Source organism: Euleptes europaea, chromosome 16, assembly GCF_029931775.1.
Source record: "Euleptes europaea isolate rEulEur1 chromosome 16, rEulEur1.hap1, whole genome shotgun sequence".
In the NCBI taxonomy this organism is placed as follows: Eukaryota; Metazoa; Chordata; class Lepidosauria; order Squamata; family Sphaerodactylidae; genus Euleptes; species Euleptes europaea.
The window spans coordinates 28,580,460-28,605,161 of NC_079327.1; the positions used below are offsets into that span (position 1 = coordinate 28,580,460).

The window sequence follows — 24,702 nt, forward strand, 5'->3', positions numbered from 1 at the left end:
CCTGGTTTGGAAATGCTGTCTTTATATAGGCTTCATATAGGCTTTTATATGCCTTTATATAGGCATATTTAGGCCTAATCTTTTCTTTTAATAAGTTAGCTGAATATATAGCAATAGACCAACTACACGCATATCTTTCTTCCACCCATTTCATTTGGACTGCCAGCTTGGTTTGTTTATTTATTTGAAACATCCCTACCCTTTAAGTTCATTAGACAGTTTACAACATTTAAAATAGTTTAGGAAGAAGTGAACTAATAAAATCAAATCAACAGTATAAACAAATAATGAAAAGTTACAGACAAAATTAAAGCAATAAAAACCATAAAAGTAACTCCAGGAAAGCAACAAAACATCAGAATATCAATATGCAGACCAGGCATACAAACAGCAAAGGAAAATAACACAGGCAATCATCCACAAGAGTCCGAAAACAAAAGTGTTGTCACCTAGCGCTGAAAGCTTAATGATGACAGGACCAGGCGAACAGCTACATGAAAACGTTCCAGTAACAATGTGCAATAAAAGAGAAAGTCTTATATTGTAATCCTAAGGAGAGTTACTCCAGTCTAAGCCCACTGAAATGAATGGGCTTAGACTGAAGTATCTCTCTTTAGGATTGCACTGTTCGTCAGGTAGTTATTTGCCTCTGAAGGTGGAGGTACATGGCGGTAGTGTGGGATGTCCAAATTATTGTTCTCCTCCCGAGACTGCTTATGGGGCCCCAGCTTGTAGTCACCAATTTGTGCCCCCCCTTTTTTTTAGAAAAACGTAGTCTGTCTTCTCCGCATCTGTGTCAGGTAGCTTGGTCTTTGGCTGAAATTCATTGGCCTCTTATGAGCAGGAAACTTGATGGTTTTTGCATCAAGAGTGTATTTATCTTGCAACTGTTTTATTCTTTCCCAAAATTCTTCAGCATTGCACAACTGAAAGAGAAATAGTTGCAATGTATATTACATAATCCACAAGTGTATATTAGACTCTCAGCTTATTCAAAATATGCTTACAATAGTTACTTCATCTTTTGATCTACCCTGAAACCTATATTATTTTGAGTATGCTTGGAAGCTTCTGCTGATAACTGATTTTACATGTTTCTTCTGTGAAGTTCATTTAAACTGAAGATCCCATCTTGATGAAATTCTTTAGAAAATTAATATGTGCCATTAAATAATTATGTAAGAATTGTTACCTGGCGAAACTTTTTACATGTTTTTGACAACTGTCCAATATCCTCCACATCGAGGAATGACAAGATGTGTATGATCAAATTCTCAGGCATTCGAACCAGGAAATCATAATGTCCTTGACACAAGTTGAGAACATAGGCCAGAATTTTCTTTCCAAAGATGCTTTGTAATTGCTCTGAATTATAAAAAAAAATTCACAAGAAAATATTTTAAATGCAGCCACAGCAGGAAAATGCCACCTTATGATGTTTTTTTTAATAGAAAAAGTTTGTTTTACAAAAAAGGGAAAAATATAGAGGCAAATGCGTCTTAAATGAGGTAGTATGAAAAGCCATCAGAACTGAGATGCTGCAAAGAAGGAATCACCTTCATTTACTGGCAGATATGAAGAACTTGTATGCACCTAAATCAACTCAGCCACCAGTACAGTCAAAAGTACAGATGATTAAAAAAATAGTGTTGAACATTAACAGGATTTCTAACTCTAAAGCAAACAATGTATTTACATACCTCAGCCTTTAACATGGTATATTTACATTTTAAAAACTTTATATTGTGGTTTTAAAGGTCTGTTGGAGAATGCAAAATCTCCACTATATGTATGTGTGGAAGAAAACCAGAAACAATGCACCAAAACATCCCACCTGCTTCTAACAATGCTTACATCATGGAAAATCCTCACAGTTAGGATGTCTTATTTTAGTTGGTCTTGATAACATGTTTTTTGTTCTTGGACTTTGCTATGGACCAATATGACTACCTACTTTTTTGTATTATTTGAACAAAATCACTAAGGGAAGCAGAAGCCTAGCTAAAATGAAAGCAAGAGGATGGAAGTTTAATATCACTTTTCAGGGTTATGTCTAGTCAAGCACTTACATTAGAAAACCAAATATGAGTATTAGTGTGACCAGGAAAACCCCAGCTTTTAGTAGCTTAATTTTGAAAGTCTGGTCAGCTAATGTGACAGCTGCAGGGTTTTTCTGCCCACTTCTGCAGAAAACTCAGGTTGTACCATAGAGTTTCTGGCAATTCCTAGAGATGTGTGACATCTATTGTTGCCAACCTCCAGGTAATTGCTGGAGATCTCCAGGCGACAGAGATCAGTTTACCTGGAGAAAATGGCTGCTTTGGAAGGTGGACCCTAAGACATTATGCCCTGCTGAGGTCCCTCCCCAAACCCCACCCTCCTCAGGCTCCACCCCCAAAATCTCCGGGTATTTTCCAACCCAGAACTGGTAACCCTAGTGACATCACTACCAGATTTTTCCTGGAAATGATGTCTCACCAACAGCCACTCCATGTCCCTGTCCCCCCCCCCCCAGTCTCCTGCTGGTTGCCAGGCTCAGCCTGGCAACCCTACTTCTGGTAAGAGGAATATATTTTGGGGGGAAAGTACCCTCATAATGGGGCCTCTGCCAACCATAAAATCAACAGACTCCAGTACAGAACTCAATTATTTCAACCAAAGTTCAGCAGCTATGCCACCAGACACAAAAGTGGATTGCAAAACATCAAGCTATGGTGGGAACACATGGTCATGCAAATCTCCCGTCAGAATTGCCTGTTCTCTGCTCCCCCTCTCTGCGGTGTTCAATACCTAGGCCTTTCCAAACAACCCAAAGCCATCCCAATGAATTACATTACCATAGTAAGAATGGGTGACTTAGTGCACGGGAGAGGGCAAGCTGCCATGGTAATTATTAAGCAGAATACTAATTCTGAGTTGCCTAGGCAAGCCAATGAAAGGCACATTGTTGTCTCTTACCAGTTAGGTACAAGGCATTTCCTTTTCATACACCACGGCCCTTTCTGCTCTGAAAGCTTTTCAGATCCCAAATATAAATAAAATTGACCTAAAGGATAATTATCATATTTATCAGAAGGACTTAGCTTGCTGTTTGTACTGAAAGTATTTGGAATGACAAATGGATTTCTCCATAGCTACCCCATCATGTGGTCTAGCCCTATTCATTAAGTACATAACCAGAACAAACAGCTAATTCTAAAGCGTGAATGACCGCTTTAAAAACAAATGAAACAGAAGGAGATTAAACTAACCCTATGCCGTGAATATACGTCTTGCTTTGGTACTGCACTATTTGTGTCAATTGTTTCCCTAAAACTCCACTTGCGACAATGTAAGAATTCAGTGCACCGTGAAGAAGGCTGCCATTATATCAGTTCCTTATAACTTAAGACATGCTGTCTATATAGTCAATCACCACAGCATTAGCAGGGTGTAGTCCAGCTTCCATTAAAATGAGGGTATCAACCAGTTAAAATGTTTAACTAATCAATTAATGCTAAATATACCTGCATATTACCAAATCTTTGCTATCGGTGCCTTTTTGATATAATGAAGCAAGTTGGATAACTTGCAATACAATAAAGGTGACCATACAATGCATGTCAAATTTTAAAAATTTCTTTTCTTTCCTTTTTACAATAAACCAGAACCCTTAACTTGCAGTTCTAATTAAATCTGTTTTCACCACTTAGAAATGGCACCCCCAATTTTAAAATAAATCAACTAGTGATTGTATGCTCTAGCTATACCATCTGGAAAGGAGCAAAGTCCCCTATGCCAGTGAACATTCAAGATATGCCAGTACTGGGAATGTAATACTTATGTAATTGCAATGCCAGCAGAATGGTATGCAGATGCTACCATCGATACTGACATAATTCTGCCAGCATGTGATTTCTGTACACCTCGAGATTGGATTACTGCAATGAGCTCAATGTGGAGCCGCCCTTGAAGACTGTCCGAAAACTACAGTTGGTACAGAATGCTACAGTCAGAATATTGACTAGAATAGGTCATAAAGACCATATCACTCCAGTGCTGTTCCATCTATACTCACTCCCAATTTGCTTCCAGGTTCAATTCAAGGTGTTTAGGGCCAGCATACCTGAAGGATCCCTTTCACCCATGTGAACCTACCCATCTACTCTGGTCATTTTTTAAGGTCTACTTCAGGTCCTCATGCCATCTGAGGCTAGAATATTGGCAACCTGAGAAAGGGTGTCCTCGCTCATAGTGACACACCTTTAGAACTCCCTCCCCGGGGAGATCTGTCTGTCTCCCTCTGTCATTGTCTTCTGCTAGCAGGTGAAGACTTTTTTTTTTTAGTTTGGTATACTCCCAGTAACTCTTACCAGCCCTCCTCCATGGTTGTGTTTGTATGTCTATATGTTTTAATTTAATTGCTTAAATATTTTATATGCACCTTATTTTTAAATACTGCCTTAATATTTTTAATGTTTTAATGTTTTCATTTTCACTGCTTTGGGTGGAAAGGTGAGATAGAAACGTTTTAAACAAACAAACAAACAAATATGGAACCTTTTTATTTTTTTTCTGGAATACAATGAAAACAGATGAAAATAGGTATATGGAAATCTAAGACATTGCTCTGGGAATATTCATTACAGCTGGGGTCCCCAACATTTTTGAGCCTGCTGGCACCTTTGGTATTTTGACACAGGATTGTGGGCACATTATAAAATTTAAAAAATCATGTAGTCATGCTGTACATACACAAATCTATAGCTTCATGATAGCTAATGTCCTGTAGATTATTCTCTAGGTTTAAGCTATAGTAACTGCCTTCTACTCTCTCACACACATTCTCAGTCTGGCTGCAGGAAAGGAACAATCAGGTCTGCTGAGAATCTTACAATTTTGATAGATAATTCAGGCATCTGCTTGAAGAAAATGCATGCTCAGTCATGCCTTTCTCTAGTATTGCCACTATTTTTGATGATTTCGTTCAGTAAACCTCATTGAGTTTACCGAAGCAAGCCTCAGTTATTTTAGTGGAACAAACATGTTTTCAAATGTGCTCAGGATCACAGCCAAGTATTATTTATTAATGGAAAAAACCAAAACGAAGATGTAGAGCCTAATTCTGTGTATATTTCATCAATCACTCTGAAGGAAGTATGGCTAGCATTGGAGCTCCCAAAAGTGATCATCAAAGTCTGCAGTCCTGGGCATACTTCCTTGGGAGTAAACTATACTTAACATTATATAACTTGCTTCCAAGTATATATAAGTATGATTGAGCTGTTTCAAGGAAATAAGCCCCACTGAACTCAGCAGTACTTATTTTGAGAAAACATACGAAAGATCAAGTAAATGTAGTACAGTGACTTATGGAAGCACAAACCCTATGAGACTAGAAATACAAAGTTTGATGGAATTTTTTTGGGGCCAGTCAATACTTGCTGTGTAATTGCTCATCCAAGACACAATCTTTATGGAGTTTCTTCACTTCTCTTGGGCAAATCCTTTCTTGATTAGGTCGAAAAGAGATTCTCCATGACTTCCAGATAACCTGGAGCATCAGTATTTAAAAGAATGAATCAGGTTGTGCATGCTGTTCCGTTTTCTTTTTGTCAACAGCCTTGTCAACCTAGACTTAAAACAGGAATTGAGAGCTTACTTTCAAACTGGACTTGCATAGGAATTAATTACACTGCTTAAAGAGAGACTAGTATGTTCCTACCCCCCTTTTATGAATACAGTCGCAGGAAGGCAAATCTCTGGGCTGCCTACACAACCCACAATTTAGGATTGCTACCTTTCCCCCCTCTGTCTTCAAAAGCTGCACGAAAGGCACAAGCTCACCAGGTACAGCTTTCCCCCATTCAACCCCCAAAATAATAAGAGACCAATTCTTTTTACCTCCTTTTTTGTAATGGTCAAGTGATGAAAGTCTTTGCTAGGGGGAGGTGCCTGCATTTGAACTTCATACAGTTTATCCTGCAGTAGGGAGGTCATTTTGGTTTTCCTTGCTGGTTCGCAGTTTGCTACTGAAATCAGACTCTCGAAGTTGTTTCTATGGACTTTATATGAAGAGGGCTTGAGCTCACCTCGTCCCATTAGTGTTTGCATTCTTGAGGTCAGTTTCTTCACCCAATAGGATTCAGGTGTGCAATGTTGACAACGACATCAGTTAGTCAATAGTAAGGAACAATATGCTAACTGCCTGATCCTATGCATGTATGGGGGAAGGGAGGGAGCAACTCCCATTAACTTCAGTGATATTTTGCACACCTGAACAGTAAAAATTTCACCTTGGAAGAAGAAACAGTATTTCAGGCTTACAGCATTTCTGTAATATTTATTCATTTATAAATACACAGAGGAGCAGCAAACAAGCACCCAGAAGTCAATATTAGTTTTAAAGATGCAGTAGTCGTTTCCTCCCCGCGCCCCCAATTTACTTAGCTTCAAAAACTCTCACTTCTGCTAATTACAATCCCAAAGCCAAACGGGTTCCTTCAGCTCCTGCCAAAGCAGGTATGATATATATAGCACAAAGCAGCTACAAGTCATTAAGGCAGTGATTCACCAATATGACACCCATGAGTACCATGGCAGTCTCATAAAAGTAAAGGTAGTCCTCCTGACCCATGGGGTGATGTCACATCCCGACGTTTACTAGGCAGACTATGTTTATGGGGTGGTTTGCCAGTGCCTTCCTCAGTCATCTACACTTTACCCCCAGCAAGCTGGGTACTCATTTTACTGACCTCGGAAGGATGGAAGGCTGAGTCAACCTTGAGCCGGCTACCTGAAACCGACTTCTGTCGGGATCAAACTCAGGTCGTGAACAGAGCTTTTGACTGCAATACTGCGGCTTACCACTCTGTGCCAAAGTTGGTTGTTTTACTAGGTTAACTGCTCTCAGTTTCTACAAAAAGCATATTAAAATATTTAAATAAAAGAATATGATAATATGGTATGCCTCCATTAGACCACTTAATTGCTACCCTTATCTGATAGAATAAAAAATATTTTAAAAGGTGAAATAAGAACCGTTGGAACTGAAAAAATAACAATAAATGGGTGAAACAAGAATGCTTTTAGGGCATGTTCTAGTCCACTGATCCCCGGTGTAGACCCATGAATCAGTTTCCTGATGTCTGCTTGCTACATACTCCCAAGTCCTATGAGGAAAGGTTGAAGGAGCTAGGTATGTTTAGCCTGAAGAGGAGAAGACTGAGTGGGGATATGATAACCATGTTCAAGTACTTGAAGGGCTGTCATATAGAGGAGGGTGCCGAGTTGTTTTCTGTTGCTCAAGAAGGTCGGACCAGAACCAACGGGTTGAAATTTAATCAAAAGAGTTTCCGTCTAGACATTAGGAAGAATTTTCTAACAGTTAGAGCGGTTCCTCAGTGGAACAGGCTTCCTCGGGATGTGGTAAGCTCTCCTTCCCTGGAGGTTTTTAAGAAAAGGTTAGATGGCCATCTGTCAGCAATGCTGATTCTTTGACCTTAGGCAGATGATGAGAGGGAGGGCATCTTGGCCATCTTCTGGTCACTAGGGGTGTGGAGGGAGGAGGTAGTTGTGAATTTCCTGCATTGTGCAGGGGGTTGGACTTGATGGCCCTGGTGGTCCCTTCTAACTCTATGATTCTATGATTCCCTGACTCTTTTAACACTCCTTCCTCATCCCTTTTTGTGTTCCTTTTCTTCCTTCACCTTCCCTCCTTTTATGCACTTTCACATTCCTTTCTTCCCTTTTTCTGACCCTCTTACTCTCTTAAGTCTGTCTCCCATCCCACACCAGTCAGCTTTGAAGCAATCAGAGAACACAGAAGTCACCAGGGACTGTCAAACTCTAACCCGTTCCAGAAAAGTCTGGATAGCAGCTGCAGCTTAAAGCTAATGGCTATCTGAACTTACAGCTTGACCCTCCGCCCAATCCTGAGGGGGGTACTTGCGCCGCAGTTGTGGATAGCGCAGCAATGGCATAGCTGAGCCGCTTCCTAAGACATTTGCTGTGCTATGGCTAACTCGGTAAATTTGGCAATTTAAATAAAATAACAGTGAGGCAGACACCGACGTGGGTGCGCCAGGGTGGAGGGGGCAGAGCCGGGGACCAGGCTGGCATGGAGGGATGTGGCCATCAGAGGGCTGCAGAGCTGCCGCATTGGGGAGGGTGGGGCAGAGAGTGGGACTAGGCAAAGCATCTCATGGGGTGGGCATGCCTCCACACTCACCAGGGCCAGAGAGAGGGCACTTGAGGACAGGGGAAGGGTGGGACTAGGCAAAGCATCTCATGGGATGGGCACACCCCCACACCCACCAGGGTCAGAGGGAAGGGAGGGGGAAGGGTGGGACTAGGCAAAGGAGGAGGGAGGAATGCTCCGTCCCCACACGGGGAGTGCAGCAGAGGCCGAGGAGGGGCGGAAGAGAGTTGGGGGCAGGTGGGTTGCCCCAGCCACACAACAGGGGACTGTGGCAGGCCAACACCACTAGCCCTGCACACAGCAGGAGCCAACAGGGGGATAGGATGGACCTGTGACGGCACACGCCTTGCCGGTCCCAATTCCCCATCCCATGCTGCAGATGCAACCCCCAAAACCCTGGTCACCTTTGAAATGTCAGACAGCAAAGCAGGCTGGGTGGAGGCTGGGGGGAAGAGGAAGGGCCAAAGCTGGGTGGGGGCGGCGGCAGGTTATCAACGGTGACTTTGGTGGTCAAAGGGGTGCCCACCCTGGCGAGGGCAACCCCTTTGGATAGGTTGAGGCGCCAGCTGCAGTGAGGAGGTGGCTGCAGCTGGAGCAGGGGTCATAAAGAGCAGGATAGGTCACCCAAGACACCCTGTGCTCGGGTCTGCACCTCGGTGACACCCCACGCCATTGCAGGCATGCACCTGTGTGATTTTTAATACATCACAGCAAGTCTCCCAATGAACAGACAAGAGACAGCAGCACAATTTAAGATTTTGCTTTTGGCATGAAATCAACAATATAGCATACAAGTTTTATAGCCTTCTGGTTTTATTTCCAGAGTTGGTAGAAGATATTGATTGGTTAAAGAAAATAATGCTTATGCCATAGACATTATTTATTATGTATACCTAGAGATAGAAAAAATATGTTTAATTTTCTCCCCTACAAACATCACTCTTCAAGAGTAATTTTACTGCTGCTTTTCAGTCAACAGGCACTAGATGGCAGCAAACATCACTTTGAACAATCATTGTAGTTAAAATAAATAACACAAAATGTACTGTTATATCTAGATATGCATATTATGTGTGTAAATTAAAATCAGAAAATTAGCATTTGACATGGCCAAACATTTAAAAACTAATTATCTTCTGTGCACTCATCAGTAGAATTGCCAATTATGAGTGATGAGAGACCTTTATTAGTTGCCCATCATACAGTGGTCAAAGATGCAAGAGTCTTCCCAAGAAAACAGGAATAACCCAATGATAAAATGATACAAACTTTACAATACAGTGAAGTACCTTGAGCCAAAGCCATTTAGGGCTTGAAACATCAAAACCAGCACCAATAAGATCTGTATTGTGACCAAACTTCCTGAAAGTTTGCAAAAGGGGACTGTGAGACCCTGCATCAACTAAGTGTGTGTCCCAGGTCATTCCACAGATTCCACAGCAAAACACTGGGCTGCTGTGGCTAAAGCTCACAGATTTTTCAGCAGGTGTATAAATGTGATTATTTCCGAGGTTAGAAGTTTGAAAAATACTGGTGCCCTCTCCTGAGATCTCACGCTGGTGGTAAGGCTCTCTTTGGTCTGTACCACATCATACTGCAGATGGGGGCACCAGTGTGCATGATCGAATACACTCTCACAAAACGAACCTAGGTATCCATAGAAAACTAGGTCAAGGAAAGGCTAGACTAACACTCTCCCCCTGATTTTCTATGTGTACAGTGTTGGGGGGGGCGATATGGAGGAATAGGCAATCACGCAAGTCCAAGTTTACAATCAGTTATAAAGTAAAAGTTTTTAAAAGTTTTTATTGTTGGTCTTGGACCGTATTAAACTATTATTACTATTACTTACAATCAGCTATAATCTTGCAAAGATTTTGGAGACTCTACTTGGAGCTTTTCTCATGTGCTTTTGGTAGCACATAATTAGGAGTCAGTTAGTATGGCGGATAACTTTGTTCTCCTTTTTATTATGTAATTACAAAATCAATTTTTTCCCGTACACTACACTACATAAATTCATACAAATTCATTTTTAAAATGGAAGAAAAAACCCTCATTATTTTCAAACCAAACAAACTTTCACTTAGAGCATAAGAACATAAGAAAACCTATGCTGGATCAGATCAAGGGCCAGATCAGATCAAGTCCCGCAGTCTGATCACACAGCGGCCAACCAAGTGCCTCTAGGAAGCCCAAACAAAATGACTGCAGCAGCATTATTCTGCCTGTGTTCCAAATATAATAGGCATGCTCCTCTGATCCTGGACAGAATAGGTATGCATCATGACTAATATTCGTTTTGACTAGAACACAGTTCCATATGTCTACTTGTAATACCCAGCTTGCTGGGGGTAAAATGTAGATGACTGGGGAAGGCAATGGCAAACCACCCCGTAAACACAGTCTGCCTAGTAAACATTGGGATGTGTACATCACCCCATGGGTCAGTAATGACCCGGTGCTTGACCTTTACCTACTTGTAATACATTTTGAACTCTTTATAGAACCATAAATCTTATCGATTTATAAATATTGTTGATCTTAGCTCAACCATTCTTCTTATTTGCATTGTATTTTGGTGGACTGAGGTTTGAGCCTGGTTTGATGTGGGAAGCTGATCTCCGTTCTACAACCCAGGCACAGGCTCACCCCATCAGAGAGAAAAGAGCAAGAGTCCAGTAGCACCTTAAAGACTAACAAAAATATTTTCTGGCTGGGTATGAGCTTCCGTGAGCCACAGCTCACTTCTTCAGAGAGAAGTTACGGCGTAAATGATCCTGTCTATGGAGGGAAATCAGAAGGAGACTGAGACTGGGAAGGGCAGCCATGAAGGAGCTAGAAAAGATTCTGAAGTGTAAGGATGGGTCACTGGCCACCAAGATCAAGTTAATTCATGCCATTGTATTCCCTATTACTGTGTATGGGTGTGAAAGCTGGACATTGAAGAAAGCTGATAGGAAAAAGTAGATTCCTTTGAAATGTGGTGTTGGAGGAGAGTGTTACGGATACCGTGGACTGCCAAAAACAAACAAACCAGTGGGTTATAGATCAAATCAAGCCTGAACTGACCCTAGAAGCTAAAATGACTAAACTGAGGCTATCAGTTTAGTCATTTGAGGAGGGGCCGTGGCTCAGTGGTAGAGCATCTGCTTGGCATGCAGAAGGTCCCAGGTTCAATCCCCGGCATCTCCAGTTCAAGGGACTAGGAAAGCAGGTGATGTGAAACACCTCCGCCTGAGACCCTGGAGAGCCGCTGCCGGTCTGAGTAGACAAGATTGACTTGATGGACCGAGGGTCTGATTCAGTAGAAGGCAGCTTCATGTGTTCATGTGTACTTTGGTCACATTATGAGAAGACAAGAAAAGACAGTAACACAAGAAAAAGTTGAGGGCAGCAGGAAAAGAGGAAGGCCCAACAAGAGATGGATTGACTCAATAAAGGTAGCCACAGCCCTCAGTTTGCAAGATCTGAGCAAGCCTGTCTAAGCTAGGACATTTTGGAGGGCATTGATGCATAGGGTCGCCATGGCGATTTATGCACAGGAGATCTTGCCGCTCTCTAGATGCACATTTTCCCCATTCAAATTCTCAAAACTCAACAATCAGCCTCCATGCAGAGTTTTGAGAATTTGAATGGGGAAAATGTGCATCTAGAGAGCAGCCAATTCCCAGGCAAAACCGCCCGTGCACAAACGGCCCCAACAGTCGGAAGCGACTGGGCGGAGGGGGCGTTGCGCCACCTAGCGGCACCAGCGCTCCCCCAACCGCCTCGTCCCCTTCCGTTACGTCTCCCAACGACATTCCTCCCCGCCCCCTTGCGCCTGCGCCAACTTCTACAACGGGGGGGGCGGGACCAAACACGGAGGAGCCGCTCTGAGTAGCCCCCTTCGGAGGCCGCGAGCCAATAAAAAAGCGGGTCTGTCGCCGCGCGCGCCCCTCTTTGTCTCTTCCACCGTTCCCCTTGTCCCCGCCCCCCACCCGTTCCACTTCAGCTGTGGGAAACCGCCGCCATTGTTAAGTGAAGCGCCCCAGCGGGAGCGTCTCCGTACGATTTTTTCCCCCACTCTCGGGTACGTATTTGCCGTTTCGCCTGTCCTTTTTTTGCGCCATAAACGTACAGTCGTATGAATTTCACGGAGACAGGACCCGGGGGGGGGGGAGGAGGCGCTTTCGGATTAAAGACGAGGGGCCGATCACTGTCTGTTCCTCCCCTCCCCCCCACGTCCCCGGTTTCCCGCGCGTCCGCGAGGCTGGCCAGCTCCCGCCCCGTTCCGTGGCAGAGCGTGACTGCGCGTGCGCGGTTAGCGGGCGCTCCGCGTTCCTTTCCGGCGTCGGGGGCGCGCACGGCTTGCAGGCTCGCTCCTCGGTTGCGTTAGGGCGGACGCCTAAAGCGGGTTATATATTTAACAAGCGTAGACCCGTAAGGAGCACACGGGGTCTACGCTTGTTAAAAATATAAGCCCTCATTGGCTTCTGTTCTTGTTTATATTTATTTATGTTTGTTTATTTATATAAATTTTATTGTTTTTGTTTGTTTTTGTTATGTTATATATATTAATTATAACATAAAACAAACAAAAACAATGAAAGAAATAACATAAAAAACAAAAGAGTATCTCTCTATCCTTACTCGTACGTTTATGATTAAAAAATTATAAAAATCAGAAAAAATACCCCTTCAACCCTCCACCCACCTTAAAAAAGCGACCCATCACCCGACTTCCGAAGAAGTGTCTTAACAGTTTTAAAAGTATCTATTAATAATAAGATATAAAATATTAATTTATATATATATATATATATATATATATATATATATATATATATATACACACATTAATTTTTATAACATAAAACAAAAACAAACAAAAACAATAAAAGAAATAACAAAAAAACAAGAGTATCTATCCTTACTCATACATTTATGATTAAAAAATTATAAAAATCAGAAAAGATACCCCTTCAACCCTCCACCCACCTTAAAAAAGCGACCCATGACCCGACTTCCGAAGAAGTGTCTTAACAGTTTTAAAAGTATCTATTAACAATAAGATATAAAAATATTAAAACTAGTTTCTCTAACTCACTAATTAAATTAGTAAAATCCATTTTTGCCAGTTTATCCCAATATGTGGCGGCCTTTGCCCAAGTTTTTTTTAAATTCTTCCATATCTTTTCCATGTAGGAATTCAGTTAGCTTGGCCAATTGGATTCTGTTCTGACTCCCATCCCCCACCCCCGTTTCAAAGCCGATTGGCATGTTTATGGAATTGAACCTTCCTTTTGCATAAGGAAAAATTGCTGGTATGTCCAACACTTGAGAAAGAGTTGCAACCTCTACTATACCGTATACTTCCATAGCGCGTGTATCTTTTTTTGCCATCTGAGAGGCAGGAAAGACGAAAAGTTGGACAAATTCTCTAGTAAGTAAAAGAAAGTGCATAGTTTGCACAGAAGCTTTCTCATAGAGTCACAACAGGGCTGCCAGCATGTGTGGATATTAGGGCTGCTAAGTCCCTCTTCGCCACCGGCGGGAGGTTTTTGGGGTGGAGCCTAAGGAGGGTGAGGTTTGGGGTGGGGAGGGATTTCTATGCCATAGAGTCCAAACGCCAAAGCTCCCATTTTCTCCAGGTGAACTGATCTCTATCGGCTAGAGATCAGTTGTAATAGCAGGAGTTCTCCAGCTAATACCTGGAGGTTGGCAACCCTAGTGGATATTAACCTAATTTGATAACATTGAAAGCACAGAACTTTTAAACGTATTAGCGTTAAAACATTGTTGCTTTAATGTTTGTGACCAAAATTATTGACATGTAAACAATATTATATATGTCTACAGTTATAAGAGGGCTCCTCCCCCTCCGTGTTCCCTGTAATTTCCCAGTTCTTCCACTGGAAAAACTGAGAAAATCGTAAGATTTTTTCATACTATACATTTGGAATGAGTGAAACGCTTTGTAAGATGTTTTCTAACTCAAAAAGAGAATATATTTCATAGGAAGGTGTTTTTATTTTCATTGCTCCCCTAAATGTCCCAATTTTTCCATTAGAAAAAGTGAAAAAAGGCCTCAGAAAATACAGAGCCCCCCCCCCCCCCCCGTTTCTGGTCTCCCCACCAGGCCCTCACATGTTTAGGTCAGCAGTGATGGTTTAACTAATCAGATTGTTCAACCATTTTTCTAATCAGATTGTTCAACCATTAGCCTTTTCTGGAAACTAATACCAGTTCAGTAAATAGCCATAATCTCCTGACAATAATGGTTTATTATTAGTTTTTATTTATATCCTGCCTTTTACTCCAGTGGGGACCCAAAGCAGCTTACATCATTCTCCTCTCCTCCATTTTATCCTCACAACAAACCTGTTGGGTAGGTTAGGCTGAGAGTGAGGATCTGAACCTGGGTCTTCCAGATACTAGCCCTACACTTTAACCACTACGCCATGCTGATGCTGATAAAAAAACAGCAGCTTCTGTTAAAGTCTTAAAGTAGCTGCAACAACCTGTTGGAAACAATGTCCATGTGCAACTTGTTTTTTTATAAAATGGGAAGTCTATAGAGATTGATTGATTAAAAACCTTTGTATGCTGCCTTTCCACCCAATTGGGGCCCTCATGATGGCAAACAATTAAAAAGACATTAAAAATCAGCTACTGAAAACCCTTCATAATAAAAAAAATCAAACAAGAAGGAGGGTCAGCAAGAGAATGCCAGACACAACAGAAAATTCTTCATTTTCTATTTATTTATTTATTTGATTTATATCCCACCCCTCCCGGGGTGGAAGCCAATAATCAAAAGGGGTAGACAAATCTCCCTGAGAAGGGAAGTTACAGCTGAAAGGATGTGAGTTACATGCAGTTAATAACAACAGCATGCTCCAGGCTATTATTCTATTACATTATTAAAGTGATGCTGTTAAGCGTTGGTCATAGAGTTGATCCAGCTGATCTTGATTCTGTTAGTACTAATTGCATTCTCGAATGCGTGAAGATTTTATCCCAGTTGGTCAGAACGGAAACATATGTTTGAATATTACATCTTCTTTGTTTAATCACAGTTCTTTATTTCCTGAAAGGTGTTTTTAGCCTGCTACAAGTTACAGGTATTCGGAAACATACAGGAGATCAAACTAAGCTAATATTTCTAAGTTATGTTACTATTATGTATAAAAACGAAGTAAATACTTGTTGCTATGCTTGGTTATGGATGTAAACACTTTACTGATGTGATCTAAATCTACTAGAAAGCTTCAATTTTTACTAAAACCACTTAGAATATTAAAATGGCAGGGCAGGTTCCTAAAACAGATTTGGGGAAAATATGAGATCCCCGGCTTTGAGATCATACGGTTAGGCCCAGCTGGCGGGGTGTGTGTGTGTGGACATGTAGTCTGTACAGGGGATTCTTGTACACCTAAAATGTTGCTCTGTAAGGCACAGGAATTTATTCAGCCAGCTCACTCTCTGATGGGCCATCCTTAAAGCATACAGGATAGATAGCTAACCTAGGATCTTGATAGATGTGGGCATTTTTAAACTTTGTGTTTTGTCTTTCCAAAAAAATGTCTGTCACAAGGCAAGATATTTATTTAAGGAATTTGTCCAGGAGTCTAAGCCTAGTAATTTATCTCACACAATTTAGCTATTTAAGCATCTTACAAAAATTGTGGCATCGATACTGCTAGCCTTATAAGTGACAGAAGAGGTAGTGAGACCATCTCTGGAGTTGTATTTGATATGTAATTTGGTGGAACACACACTTATAGATGGAACCAGTAATATTTTAATTTTTATATATTTGTTGTTAGCTGCCTCTCCAGAGAACTTCACAAGGCAGATTAGAAATTTTTTAAACAATGTACAACACATTTTGTTGTTGATTTATTATTGTGTGGTTAACTAAAGCAACAGCGGTAAAAACAATGACTTAAAATCAGTACGATAATATAAAAGCAGCAGTAAGTGCTATTATGTGTATAAAAGCCATACAGGCAATACCAGATAAAACAGAACACATAAAATCAGAGAGGAAGATGGCCAGGAATAAATTCAGCCAAAGGCACATGCAAATATAATTTTTTGGAGCATAAACAATAATATATTAGGCATCAAATGAACCTCGAGAGAGGCATTTTCAGGCAAAGATTTTGAGGCGAAGAAAAAAAAGAAGAGCTGTTTTTTATATGCCTACTTTCCCCACCACTTAAAGAAGAATCAAACCAGCTTCCCTTCCCCTCCCCACAACAGACATCCTGTGAGGTAGGTGGGACTGAGAGAGTGTGACTAGCCCAAGGTCACCCAGCTGGCTTCATGTGTAAGAGTGGGAAAACAAATCCAGTTCACCAGATTAGTGTCCACTGCTCATGTGGAGGAGTGGGGAAGCAAACCTGGTTCTCCAGATCAGACTCCACCGCTCCAAACCACTGCTTTTAACTACTATACCAATCTAGCTCTCTACCTCACCATTACCTCACGGTGGCGAGGTATCACCCCTCCCCAAATGCACTCCTCTTTCTGCAAGTGATGGGAGTGGATCAGAGCTTGAGAAGATCTTAATGCTGGGCATGGTTAGGGTTGCCAGGCCTCCCTGTCTGGTGGGAAGTCTCCTGCTGTAGTGGTGATGCTAAGTTATTTCCAGGGGAAACCCAGAACTGATGTAGGGTAGTTCTGAGAATCAATCAATAATTTATTATGGGCATGGACCAAATAATATATAACGGTCATGGATCAGCAGAAAAAACATATATATATATATATAGAAACACACACAATCTTCCATTAAAATATATATTAAAAACAAATATGTGTCACTGGATCAACACAGTATCTCAGTAGACTCGCAGCTGCACAGAATCTGGGAACTATCCAAGGTTTCAGATTCAAGATCTACAATAGGAAAGGAAGTATACTATTCCTCCAATCTTCTGAGGACTTTTTGGAGAATAGGTGTAGTGTGTGTGTGTGTGTGTGTATTTACAAAACTCTAGGAATTGTTATCATAGAGTTTCTAGCGTTATTCTGCATCAACAATGTATCACTCCCCCCCCCCAACGTCCCTGCCCCCAACCTTTCCACCCCAGGCTCAGCCTGTCAACCCTGAGTTTAGTGATATAGGACAGTATAGACCAGGTGTTCTGATGCTAATCTGTTTAGGGCTTTAAAAGCAAGAATGGTACCTCGAAGCAAATTGGTCAGCCAATTTCTGACAGGGAACTCTTTCAATACAGGGAAGAAATATTCTCTATGAACAGCTCCTGAAAGTAAGCCAGCTGTAGCATTTTGTATAAGTTGAAGCCTCTTAGTATTCTTCAAAGGCATTTCCATGTACAGCACATTACAGGAATCTAATGTGGCTTGATCAGATTGCCATAGCCAAACCTTGCTTCTCAGGGGACAGCCACAACTGGCAGACCAGCTGAAGTTGGAAAAAGTAACTATGTGGTACATTGAAAATCTGAGATTCAAATATAGGCTTGGATCACACAGTGATCTAGAGCTGTAAACCTGCTCTTTCAGAAGGGGAGTGCAAACAGTTCCCTGAGTAGCTCTACTATTGACCAACAGTGCCTCAGGCTTGTTTACGTTGAGCGTTGCTTTATTGGCCAATTATCTTTTCCAGACTTCCACAGACCTGTTTGAATGAGCTGTTATGGACAATAAGCTGGGTGACAGCATACTGATAGCACCTTACTTCAGATCTTCAGATGATCATCCTCAGTCACCTCATATAGATATTTAAATGGCCTGAAAGACAGAATAGAAACCTTCAGAGCTGCATACATAAATGTCCAGAGGATTGAGCAGTAATCCCGTAATACCATCTCCTGGGGAGAAGAGACTGTAGTGCAGTGCCCCTGATCTCCAACTCAACTAATCTAGTAATGTTTGATGGTACCAAAAAGATCTCAGAGGTTCAGGAGAACCACTAATCATTGTCAATCCAGGTATGCAAGGTTATTTCCATTCCAAAACCAAAACTGTATCTGGACTTAAATGGCTATAGGTAATCTGTCTTATTCAAGACTATCTTGCTTAAATGCCACACGTACATCAGCATCTTGCTGAAGAATGTGTGTTAGCCACTGACCAATAGCCAGTGTGGAGAGCCAGCGTGGTGTAGTGGTTAAGAGTGGTGGTTTGGAGTGGTGGACACTGATCTGGAGAACTGGGTTTGTTTCCCCACTTCTACACATGAAGCCAGCTGGGTGACTTTGGGCTAGTCACCCTCTCCCAGCCCCACCTACCTCACAGGGTGTCTGTTGTGGAGAGGGGAAGGGAAGGTGATTGTAAGCTGGTTTGATTCTTCCTTAAGTGGCAGAGAAAGTCAGCATATAAAGACCAACTCTTCTTCTTCAACAGTTGTTCAAATCTTGGTCCCCGGTTGTTGAATAGCATACATAATTACCTGTTGTCCTGTCTATTTGACCATATTGGAACTTTTAGAACTATTAGTAACATGGCTGAAATTAATATCACTACAAAGTGATCATGCCACTGGACATAGAGCAGGGGTCACTGGGGGAAGTGGAGGGTAGCTGTGAATTTCCTGCATTGTACAGGTGGTAGGACTAGTTCTACGTTTCTATTTTTTATTTTGCAGTCAAGTCACAGCTGACTTATGGTGATACTCTTCTGTTTTCACTAATAGAAACATTCAACCTGTTTACTTGTCAGAATGAAGAACAAATAATAGCAGTCCCAAAGGGCCCATTTAAGCCTAATTCTGATCGTTACCATTGGTGTCAGTTGGATGTACATCGGGCTATTTTTGGTACCTTGAAAAAACATGACTATGAACTAGCTGCTCTTTCTCTACAGATAGTTTATTTTGTTAGTCCTTCTGCAACAGAAAGATCCAGCTGGGACGGGTAAACAGCTTAAATTGCCTTAAACAGAACTGATAGCACTGTAAACCATGAAGAGATTTTAATTCAGAAAAGCTTTGTGCAAACAGTCATACAATTGGGTGAAAGAGCTCGTTTTAGTTCTACAATTGATCCAGTGTGCTTGTGTGTATGTAACTTGATGGCTTAATCCAAATTTTACATTAATAAGAATAAATATTTCTATATTTTATGAGCTTAATTATTTTAACATTTATTTCAGGAATACTGAAGTTTACACATTTGGAATCATGTGCAGTGTGATGCAAGCTGAGAGAAAAATGGACATGTTGAAGATTCTGCGTAAACCAGCAGACAGCTTAGAATGTGATCACTGCAATTTCAGAGGCTCCGACTATGAGAATATACAGATACATATGGGTACTATCCACCCTGAGTTTTGTGATGAAATGGATACTGCTGGATTGGGGAAACTGATTTTTTACCAGAAAAGCGCAAAATTATTCCATTGCCACAAATGCTTTTTTACCAGCAAGATGTATAGTAATGTTTATTATCACATTACAGCACAACATGCCATGCCAGACAAATGGAATGAAGAGCGGAAAGATTTGTTAGACACAGAATCCCTGAAAAAAGCTATCTCTGTGGAGCCTCCAAAGCCTTCTGTGTCTCCAGAGTCACAAAAACCCTCCATGTCTCCTGAGCCTCAGAAGCTTGCTCCTGCTGAACCCCTCAAGTCTGATATTCGTTTATCTCCCAAGCTGCAAAAGCCCATTCCAGTTACATCTGTGGAGCAACAGAAAGTTGTTCCAGCTGCGGGCCCAGAGCCACAGAAACCTATCTCTTTACTAGCTCCAGAACCGCCAAAACCTGTTCCACTACTGTCATCAGAGCCACTGAAACAGATTCCGTCTTTGTCTCCAGAACTACAGAAACCAGCCCTAACCGAGTCCTCAGAGCCACCAAAGCCTGTATCCACTATGTCCCCAGAGACACAGAAATCTGCCGCAGCTATATACACTGAGGCACAGAAGCCCCTCCTTGCGGTACAGGTAGAACAACACATCTCTGCCCCAGAGCCAGAGAAGCCTACAACACTTGTTTCCCTGGAGCCGCAGAAACTAATTCCACCTGTATCCCCAGAACTTCAGAAGTCTGCACTGCCTTCCTCTCCGCCTGTGGCTCCATCCGAACCACAGAAATTTTCTCCAGCTGCATCTCCCGAGCCCCGCAGACACTCTCCGGCTGTGTCCCCTGAACCAAAGAAGCTTGCCACTACTCTGCCCTCAGAATCCCGCAGGCATATTCCTCAGATGCGGAGACCCACTTCAGCACTTTCCCCTGAGCCGTGGAAAGCAGAAACAGCACTTTCTGCAGATCCCTGGAGGCCTTCCAATATTCCAGATCCCTGGAGGCCTGCCCCTAGTACCTCTCATGAGCAACAGAAGTCTTCTATTAATATCTCCCCTTGGTCTTCAAAACCTTCCTCATCTATGTCGCTTGAGTCCAGAAGGCCTGCCTTAGAGTCCCGAAGGCCGGCTGGTATGATGTCTGCAGAGCCTCAGAAGTTTGTGGCAGACCCTTGGAAATCTAGCTCCTTACCAGAGACCCAGAAATCTAGTCTTGCTTCCTCAGAACCTTGGAAACCCATCTCTTCAGTTTATCCCGAAGGCTGGAAACCTGTTTTGTCTCCTGATACCTGGAGGCCATCACCACAACCACAACCTCCCCCTCCTCCCATGCCAGCTGAGCTTAGAAAGCCTGGTCCTCCTATGTCATCTGATCTTTGGAAGCCTTCCTTCTTTCCCGAACAACGTAAACCAACTCCTTCCGTGTCTCCTGATCCCTGGAAATTTTCTTCTGAGCCTCGAAAATCTACTTTCTTTCCAGAGACTCAGAAATCTGCTACTTTTGTGTCCCCAGACCTTCAGAAGCGTGCTTTGTTTTCTGAACCCCGAAAACGGCCCCTGTTTCCTGAGCCTAAAAAATCTGTTCCTCCTGTTGCCGCTGAGATACAAAAGCGACCTTTCTTCCATGAAACGCATATGTCTTTTCCTGAAGTGCAAAAACATGCCCTGTTTTCTGAATCTCACAGACCTACTCCTGTTTCTCCTGAAGCCCCAAAACATGCCTTCTTCACAGAACCCCAGAAACATATTGCTGTTTCTCCTGAAAGGCAGGAGCATGTTCCTTTCTCAGAATCTCAGAAACCGCCTGTTCTTTCTCATGAAGTGTTGAAACCTGTAACTTCTGAAATCCAGAAACTTGCTGCCTTTGCTGAACCCCAGAAGCCACCTCCTGGTTCTCCTGAGAAACAAAGGCAGACTTTCTTCACAGAGCCTCCAAAATGTTCTCTTTCTCCTGAACTCCAGAAACCTTCCCCTTCTGTGCCTTCTGATCAGAAGCAGGTCCTCGGTTCTGATGTCCTCAAATCCATGCCTCTTATTTCCTCTGAAGTCAACAAAACAACTGTCTCTGAGTTTAGCCAGCCTTCTGCTCCTGATTTTTCAGAGTTGCAGGCCTGTACTGAGTCTAGTAATAAAGATTTCTTAACTGAAAATCCAGAAGGTGAGAATCCTTTCAGTGCCCTGTTGGCTCCAAAAGAACAGCCTGTGCAAAATAAGGAACCTGTAGAAGATGCTTTGTATACTTGTCCAAAGAAGAAACCCAAGAAAGAAAACCAGGAAACTTCTAATGCAGACCTGAATAGCGACAGTGGAAACACTGAGATGGATACATCAGAGGTGAAAGAGCAGGAATCCCTCAGTGATCAAGAGCAGTTTGATGCAGAATCATCTGATCTCAGTAAAGAGACTAAGACTGATGCAACTACTACAACACAGCCTCAGTGCGTGCTGCAGTTTACGGAAGAGAAGGAAGCTTTTATCTCCGAAGAAGAAATAGCAAAATACATGAAACGTGGCAAAGGCAAATACTATTGTAAAATTTGTTGCTGTCGAGCGATGAAAAAAGGTGCCGTGTTGCATCACTTGGTTAATAAGCACAATGTCCAAAGCCCGTTCAAGTGTGATATTTGTGGGAAGGCTTTTCTCTTGGAATCTCACCTGAAAAATCATGTCGCTGCTCATGGCCAGAGTCTGCTTAAATGTCCGCGCTGCAGTTTTGAGTCAAACTTCCCCAGAGGCTTTAAGAAACATTTGACCCATTGTCAAAGCCGTCATAATGAAGAGGCCAACAAGAAACAGCTAGAAACAACAGAGCCACCTAGCCAGAGCGGTCCCAGTGAAGAGGCCAGTAAGATACCCGTGGATGGCACCGAACCATTGAATGAATCGCTTACTGAGCCACTTAATGAACCAAATCAGTGATTTTTGTTTTAGATGTTGAGAAGCCTCCAAACGTGTTGCATTGTACTTTGGAGCTTATATAACAAAGTGAAAAGAAGCTGCTGTTACTACAAAGAGATATGTTAATCATCCTAAATTCACTGGGCACAATCTAAGAACATTTTAAGCATGCTTAAACCATTGATTAATGAACACTGGCATGCTTGACCACATATAAGATGGTGACCATTATATTTAGGAAGCAGATATAGTAACAGACTTCAAGCTTCACTACATTAATAAGCTTGTATCCAGTTGTCACAATTTTTAAACCAAGAAAGTAAACTCTTTACAAATTTAAAATATGAAGCTAGAAAAGCAGATGCTTGGCCTTGTCCATCTAGTTCAACTGTACAATGCTTAATTTTGTATTTGCAAAATATTTAGCAAGCTCTTTTATGAAGTAGTTAAATGTCATCAGATGGTAATCTGTTTAAATTTTGCATGAAGTATTAGATTGCTGGAATTGTAAATTGTAATAATGTTTAAGTATTTATTGGGGAGAAATCCCAGTTCTCTCCTCAGTGAATTGTTTGCTTAGATTTTTGAAGTAGTAGTGCTTCCATCTTCATATCAAGCTCAAATTAATAAGTGTGAAATAGCTAGATTAATGTCGGATGTATTACTTAAATGCATATGTGCTGTGCCCTGTATGCTTCTTTACATCACAGGAAAAGTACATTTTAAATACATTTTTTTACTCTTTTAACAATAAAAAGTTTCATTTGGGATTGTTAATTTTTATGGGTTAATGTTTCATTAGTTTGTTTTAACTCAAATAATGATGAATAGAGTAAGTATCATTCATCTTCAGTCCCTTCACTGCAGCTCACATATGGGACTGCGCTCGAGCAGGCCTGCCTTCAGTAGACTTTTTGAATGCAGTATGTGTGATAATAGGGTCCTGAAACTATTAGTATAATCCATGCATAGAAAGGCTTTGTTAAATTCCATTGGTATCGATGGAAAAGATTTGTATGTCTGGATGAAACTGAGTTTGTTAGTGCTAGCTCAGCAGGTACACAAAAAATGAAAGCAGCTGGAAGTTTCTTTGAAGTTTATATCACAGTTGCTTATGCTGCCAAACAGATGAGCAATTTTTCAGATTAATCAAGTAGTTACCTGCCTTTAAAGGATTGTTAAAAAAATTTCTACCTGGTTGCTGGCATAAAATGTGCAACTATAAAAATAATTGCAGGAACCCTTGTTACACTAAGTACATAGTCTCCACTTTTGTTTGGGGAATTCGCTGGAGATAGCAAGAGGTAACGGTTAATTGAGGTTGATAACCTGTATCTAACCAGGATACTCCTGGGTGAAAACTCAAATGATCAGACAGTTGTGTAATTAATATTGTTTTTATTAAAGAATAAAAATAGTAAAACAAGAAATATATTAAGCAATGAACATACACACACAAAGCATACAAGAGCTGACTAAGAGAAAATGGAGGAAGTTGGATAGGGTTTCAGGGATGGGTGATAGTTACTAGTCTTGAAGGGACGTCCAGGGAAAACAGCTCTGAAGAGGAAAACAACCAGCGTTTCCAGGAGCAAAGGAAAAAGCTCACATGCATGTGGGGGCATGCGCACAGATTCAGAACATACACACTACGAATGCCCAAAGAACCAATATTTATACCCCAAAATGGGTCCTGGAGTGGTATGAGGTAAGCTGGCAGGAAAGCCAGAGACAAAGAATTGACTGCTTTTCCAGGGTTCCAACAAAAAGATAGGAGAGGCTTGATGAGTCATCAGCACCCAAGGGAATGCCTAGGTTATTCTGAATACTGCTTGATTGCAGGGATGGGTGCAGATAGGGTCAGTAATGGTCTACTCGGAGCGCTAATTAAAACACCTTAGGGGTGTTTTAGCTGCCTCCCCTTATCTAGCCAGGCACACCTTCCTGCCAAGGCTTGACACGCAAGATGGATCCCAAAACTGAGAGGCATCCGTTTTGAGGAGAGCAGTGTCTTACTCTTATGCCAGTATGGCCCCCATGCTTTGTAGCACCCCTTAGCAGCAGGAGGGGTTTGACTGCTTACACCCTCATCAGTCTCATTCTAGTTGGGATTGAGAAGAATGAAACAGCATCTGGGTTTAATAGAAAACAGACCCATTGTCTTTATGTAAACTTAAACGGCTTGAATTCCCAGAGGTCACAGTGATCCCTTACATAAGAAGGCATACGATCTGCATTTTGTTTTGTCATAGATGAGGCATGTGATTGAAATGCACAAGAATATTTGTCCTTGCAGAAGTAAACAAAACCTACATAACTGGATTCTTCCATGACAATGCTATAAATAGGTGCTGCTTGGATTACT

At 41.8% G+C, this 24,702-nt stretch overlaps 2 protein-coding genes across 2 annotated transcripts; one reads left to right on the plus strand and one right to left on the minus strand.

Annotated features, from left to right (window-relative positions):
• Positions 1 to 761: 761 nt before the first annotated feature.
• On the minus strand, positions 762 to 5,994 carry LOC130488104 (F-box only protein 36-like). Its single transcript, XM_056861683.1, has 4 exons — positions 5,884 to 5,994; positions 5,425 to 5,533; positions 1,193 to 1,365; positions 762 to 926 (listed from the first exon to the last, which is right to left on the minus strand). Exons 1-4 carry the CDS (start codon positions 5,977 to 5,979, stop codon positions 762 to 764), a joined length of 543 nt encoding a protein of 180 aa, XP_056717661.1. The 5' UTR covers positions 5,980 to 5,994.
• A 13,296-nt stretch (positions 5,995 to 19,290) lies between these two features.
• CHAMP1 (chromosome alignment maintaining phosphoprotein 1) lies at positions 19,291 to 22,358 on the plus strand. The gene has a single exon (XM_056861679.1). The coding sequence runs from the start codon at positions 19,317 to 19,319 to the stop codon at positions 22,356 to 22,358; it is 3,042 nt and encodes a 1,013-aa protein (XP_056717657.1). The 5' UTR covers positions 19,291 to 19,316.
• The last annotated feature ends 2,344 nt before the right edge of the window (positions 22,359 to 24,702 follow it).

Excerpts from the sequence above, each read along its gene's own strand:
- LOC130488104 (XM_056861683.1), bottom strand. The coding sequence starts at position 5,979 with ATGACCTCCCTACTGCAGGATAAACTGTATGAAGTTCAAATGCAGGCA. Across the intron at positions 5,534-5,883 it reads TGACCATTACAAAAAAGGAG|GTTATCTGGAAGTCATGGAG; the intron begins GTAAAAAGAATT and ends CTGATGCTCCAG. Across the intron at positions 927-1,192 it reads CATGTAAAAAGTTTCGCCAG|TTGTGCAATGCTGAAGAATT; the intron begins GTAACAATTCTT and ends TTTCTCTTTCAG.
- CHAMP1 (XM_056861679.1), top strand. The coding sequence starts at position 19,317 with ATGTGCAGTGTGATGCAAGCTGAGAGAAAAATGGACATGTTGAAGATT.